This window comes from Orycteropus afer, unplaced genomic scaffold (genome assembly GCF_000298275.1).
Source record: "Orycteropus afer afer isolate SDZICR_OR568_19922 unplaced genomic scaffold, OryAfe1.0 scaffold00002, whole genome shotgun sequence".
Classification (NCBI taxonomy): Eukaryota; Metazoa; Chordata; class Mammalia; order Tubulidentata; family Orycteropodidae; genus Orycteropus; species Orycteropus afer.
The window spans coordinates 21,903,763-21,909,036 of record NW_006921589.1 but is presented as its reverse complement, the minus strand read 5'-3'; the positions used below and the strand labels follow the sequence as shown (position 1 = coordinate 21,909,036).

At 36.9% G+C, this 5,274-nt stretch overlaps 1 protein-coding gene across 1 annotated transcript in view; it reads right to left on the bottom strand.

Annotated features, from left to right (window-relative positions):
- The window catches only part of ACADL (acyl-CoA dehydrogenase long chain), a 99,456-nt gene that overhangs the window by 71,894 nt on the left and 22,288 nt on the right, over positions 1 to 5,274 (bottom strand). Inside the window, exons 3-4 of the mRNA XM_007934538.2 lie at positions 4,341 to 4,478; positions 2,705 to 2,869 (exon numbers count right to left, since the gene is read on the bottom strand). Coding sequence (XP_007932729.2) covers positions 2,705 to 2,869; positions 4,341 to 4,478 — 303 coding nt within the window. The remainder of the gene's footprint in view (positions 1 to 2,704; positions 2,870 to 4,340; positions 4,479 to 5,274) is intronic.

Sequence of the window (5,274 nt, the reverse complement as noted above, 5' to 3'; positions counted from 1 at the left end):
TCAAGCTGAAAGAACTGATGAAAAATTCAAGCCTCAAGTTGCAATAAGGGCAAAATATTGAAAGAAGCAGAAGCATCAGAAGAAGATAGAAGTAATACACAGAGTCACTGTATCAAAAAGAATTGGTCAATGTTAATCTATTTCAGGAGGTGGCATATGCTCAAGAACCAGTGGCATTGATGGAAGAAGCTGAAGCTGCACTGAAGGTACTGGTGAAAAACAAAGCTCCAGGAACTGATGGAATTCCCATTGAGATGTTTCAACAAACGTGCCATGCTGGAGGCACCCATTTGGCTATGATAAGAAATTTGGAAGACAGCCATCTGGCCAATTGACTGGAAGAGATCCATATTTGTACCCATTCCAAAGAAAAGTGATCCCACAGAATATGGAGATTACTGAAAATATCATTAATATCACATGCTAGTAAAATCTTGCTGAAGATAATTCAAAAACAGTTGCAGCAGTATGTTGAAAGGGAATTTGCAGAAATGCAAGCTGGATTCAGAGGAGGACATGGGACAAGGGATATCATTGCTGATGTCAGATGGAACTTGGCTGAAAGCAAAGAATACCAGAAAGATGTTTACCTGTGCTTTACTGACTACACAAAGGCATTTGACTCTGTGGATCATAACAAATTATGGATAACACTGAAAAGAATAGGAATTCCAGACCACTTAATTGTACTTATGAAGAACCTATACATAGACCAGGAGGCTGTTGTTCAAACAGAACAAGGGAATATTTTTTTTTTAAAAAAAAAACTCACTGCCATTGAGTCGATTCCAACTCATAGCAACCCCCTTGGGGTTTCCCAAGCAGTAAATCTTTACACAAGTAGATTGCACAGTCTTCCTTCCACAGAGTGGCTGGTGGGTTTGAACCGCCAACCTTCTGCTTTAGGCACTGCACCACCAGACCTCCTTAAAGGGAGATAGTGCATGATTTAAAATCAGGAAGGGAGTGCATTAGGGTTGTATCCTTTCACCACACTTATTTTTATTGGGAGCTCTGGTAGCATAGTGGCTAAGGCACTTGACTGCTAACCAGAAGGCTGGCAGTTCAAACCCACCAGCCACTCCTCGGAAGGAAGATGGGGCAATCTACTTCTGCAGTGATACTGCCCTGGAAACCCAAGGAGAGGTCGCTATGAGTCAGATCTGACTCGACGGCACACAACAACAACAACAACAACAACAATTCAGTCTATATGCTGAGCAAATAATCTGAGAAGCTAGATTATAAGAAGAAGAATGTGGCATCAGGATTGGAGGAAGACTGATGAAGATTAAAGACTGCAGTCTTCAGTATGGATTACTGAATCTTAATATAAAGAAAACAAAAGTCCTCACAACTGGACCAATAAGCAGCATCACAATAAATGGAGAAATGATTGAAGTTGTCAAATAGTTCATATTCTTGGATCCACAATCAACACTCATAGAAGCAGCAGTCAAGAAATAAGATGATGTATTGCACTGGGCAAATCTGCTGCAAAAGATCTCTTTAAAGCACTGAGGAGCAAAGATGTCTCTTTGAAGACTAACTGGCACTTAACTCAAGCCATGGTATTTTCAATTGCCTTATATACACGTACATATACATGTAAAAGTTGGACAATGAATAAGGAAGACCAAAGAAGAGTTGATGCTTTTGAGTTGTGGTATTGGCAAAAGATACTGAAATTGCCATGGGCTGCCAGAAGAACTAACAAATCTGTCCTGGAAGAAGTGCAGCCAGAATGCTCCTTTGCAGTGAGAATGCTCAGACTTCATCTCACCTACTTTAGTCATGTCAGAAGGGACCATTCCCTAGAGAACGATATCATGCTTGGTAAAGTGGAGGTCAAAAAAAAAAAAAAACGGGAAGACCCTCAACAAGATGGACTGACACAGTGGCTGCAATGGTGGCCTCAGGTGTAGGAAGGATTGTGAGGCTGGCACAGGACCAGGCAGCATTTTGTTCTGTTGTATATAAGGTCGCTATGAGTTGAAGCCACCTTGATGGCACCCAGCGACAACAACAACAACCATGCCAGGAATTCAGCCCCTCACTATACTCCTATTCATTATGTATTATTATCTCAGTTTCACTGATATAGACATTGAGGCTCAAAGATTTTGCCCAAGATCATACATCTGATTTCAGAGCATCCTAGCTTCAGTGCAGACATCAACTTGCTTTATGAACTTGGTTAAAATATTTTATTTCTCCTTTCCTGTTTTCTCTTACATAGAGATCTTAGTATCTCTATAGTCTGTATGGTGATGGTATTATTGTGATTTCCTGGCAATTGGGAGGATAACACTGCACTGGACAACATTTCATTTAATAGCAGCTAACAACAAAAACACTATTGGGATTGCCAAACAAGAAAATAAATATAAAAACATTTATAAAATGTTATGATGCCATACAAATATACATAATATTACAAATTCGGTACTGTACAAAAGAAGATGTCTGATTCCCATCTAAATCAAAGCAGGATTAAGGAGAATGGCTGACCCATATTTGAGACAAAATTAACCATGTCCCATCTTCTCTATTATTCCCCTCCCGTGTGCTTTTTCTTTATTTCTCACCGTAAGTCCCCAACACTCTAATATTCTTTATTTGCTGCTACTTTCTTCCATTCCTATAGCCTTTTACCATATGGCCCCTTTGCTTCTCTCTCTCAATATCCTTCCATTACTCTTACCTTCCAGCCCCAGGCTCTGTCATTGCTATGGCACCAATACATTTGCCTGCAGTCATTTGGGGGATGAAGTGCTTAATCTGTTCTTCTGAGCCATAGTTTACAATATAAGGCATGACGATATCTGAATGAAGAACAAACGCTGGGCCAGAACAATTTGAATATGCCCTTGGGGGGGAATAAAGAAGAAAATTTAAAGCATGAAATAGTTATTTTATTCTGTTTCCAGTGTATTTGATTTGCAATGAAAAAACAACTAAAACAACAAAAATCACAGAATTTATGACATTGTATGGTAATAGCCTGTCTCCTTATGAATCTAGTAACTTCTTAAAAGTTCTCTCTCTTTTTTTCCTTACTAATCTTTTAATTTCTTGCTCAAACATAATAGAAGAATCCTAAAACATATTTAATGAATTAAGAGATAAAAAAAGCTTTATAAAACAAATCACCTACAATTGTATCACCTCTACAACAACTATTTTCATTTTGGAATTACATTTGTCATAAAGATATATTGTAAATGAACTGCAATCATGGTTGTATCATTTTATATTTTACTATTTTAACTTTAAATTATATCACACACAAACACAACCCTTTTTATATAGTTTTTTTTAACATAATCTTAAATAGTTGTAAGACATTCCAAATTCTTCAAATACCATGATTTACTGGTTCATTCTTCTATTGCTAAACATTTAGATTGCTTCCAAATTGGGAGATTATGATCAAACACAATAACAATTTCTATATGTAAGTTCTATTTTTATTGTTTTCTTAAGATAAAGTCCCCAAAGTGAGATCTTAGATCAAAGAGCATAAACATTTTATTTTTTATATGTAGTCTCATTTTTTAATCCCCAAAGCACTTCCCATTCTAATTTATAATGCCACCAAGAGTTTATGTTACTTTCTCTGCAACTTTGTCAGCACTAGGTATTATGATTTTTTTTAAAAAAATTTCACTAATTTGTAGGTACTCAAAATGATATTTCAATGTTAATTTAATTTCCATTTGATTGGTAATAAAGATAGTAGCATAGTGCCTAAGGCACTTGACTGCTAACCAGAAGGCTGGCGGTTCAAACCCGCCAGCCACTCCTCGGAAGGAAGGTTGGGCAATCCTACTTCCGTAGTGATACAGCCTCGGAAACCCAAAGAGGGGTCGCTATGAGTCGGGGCTGACTCGACGGCATATAACAACAACAACAAAGATAAACCTTTTTTTTTAAATAGCGTATATGCATTTCTTTTTTGATGAATTGTTATGCACAAATCTTTTACCCATTTATCATTGAAATCTTGATTTTTTAAATATATTAACCTTTTATTAGATTTGATGAGAATATTTTTCTATTTTATTGTCTTTTTCAGTTACCTTTTTAAAAGGAAAAAATAATTGCTTATGCCACTCAGATAGTCCTTTAATTTTCAACAATATCTATTTTAACAACTTAAAAGTAGATCTCCTTGTCTTTCTATTCAAAATATCTGTAAAAGTACATGAGTGATATAATTTTTCACAGTTTAGACTATTTTCAAATTTCTAAGAACAAAGCATTTTTTTGTCATCTCAGAACAGTAAGCAGTATGCTTACAAAACAAAAGACCCAACTTCAGATGTCTTCATACTTACTGCTCTTCACAGACAACAAATGCTGAATAGAGGTCTCCACCAATACCACCATGATGTTCTGCAATATTGACACCAAGCAATCCTTGTTTTCCAGCTTTCCCCCAAAGCTCCCGACTCACTTCTCCAGCTTTCTCCCATCTGCAGATAGCAAGTATTTGAAAATCAAAGAAATTTTCTTATATTATTTTAAGACCAACTTTAAATTTATAAATAACTTATACAGGAATGCTTCTTTAATTTAAGGCAACTTCTGCTGACATGGGCCATACCTTCCTATGTGTATCTGACTTTGAATTATTTCTTCTCCTCTTCTTTCTCTTTCTTACTTCTTCATATTTACCACTTTCTCTTTTCCCTCTCTTTTGACTATTTATTAGACTTGCAAATTACTCTCATTGATATTCACGGGTATAATTTCACAAAGCTGGTGCTCTTTGGGTGCAACCTTAGTTGTGCCATATAGTCATGGGAATTCACCTAACCTGCCTGAAAAAGGCAACTCTACTCTGTGCATTTCCTTAAAGTGCTTAACTTATGGAACAAGCATATAAAAGCTGACAAGAGCAGAAAATTTTATTATAGTTTAAACAGGAAGAACAAAAGAGGAGAAATACCTTGCAGCATAACTCCGCAAAAAAACTTCTGAAGATTAGGTATTTGGGTAAAAGATACACAAGAATGGACTCAAACACACCAACAATCATGGTGATGGCACATAACAACAACAATATGCAAGGCAACAGCACTGGAGACTGATGACTGGAGAGGAATGATATTCCCCTTGTTACTCTTATGCCCTGCACCCTCTTGGTGAACAGGGGTGTGGCCATTTCTCTCGCCTCCACCACCTTCTTGATTTTCTGGGGTTCCATCCTAGTCTGTGCCCTGGCAGAGCCTGGGTGCTGTGAACCACCCCACACAATTTTTTTTTTTT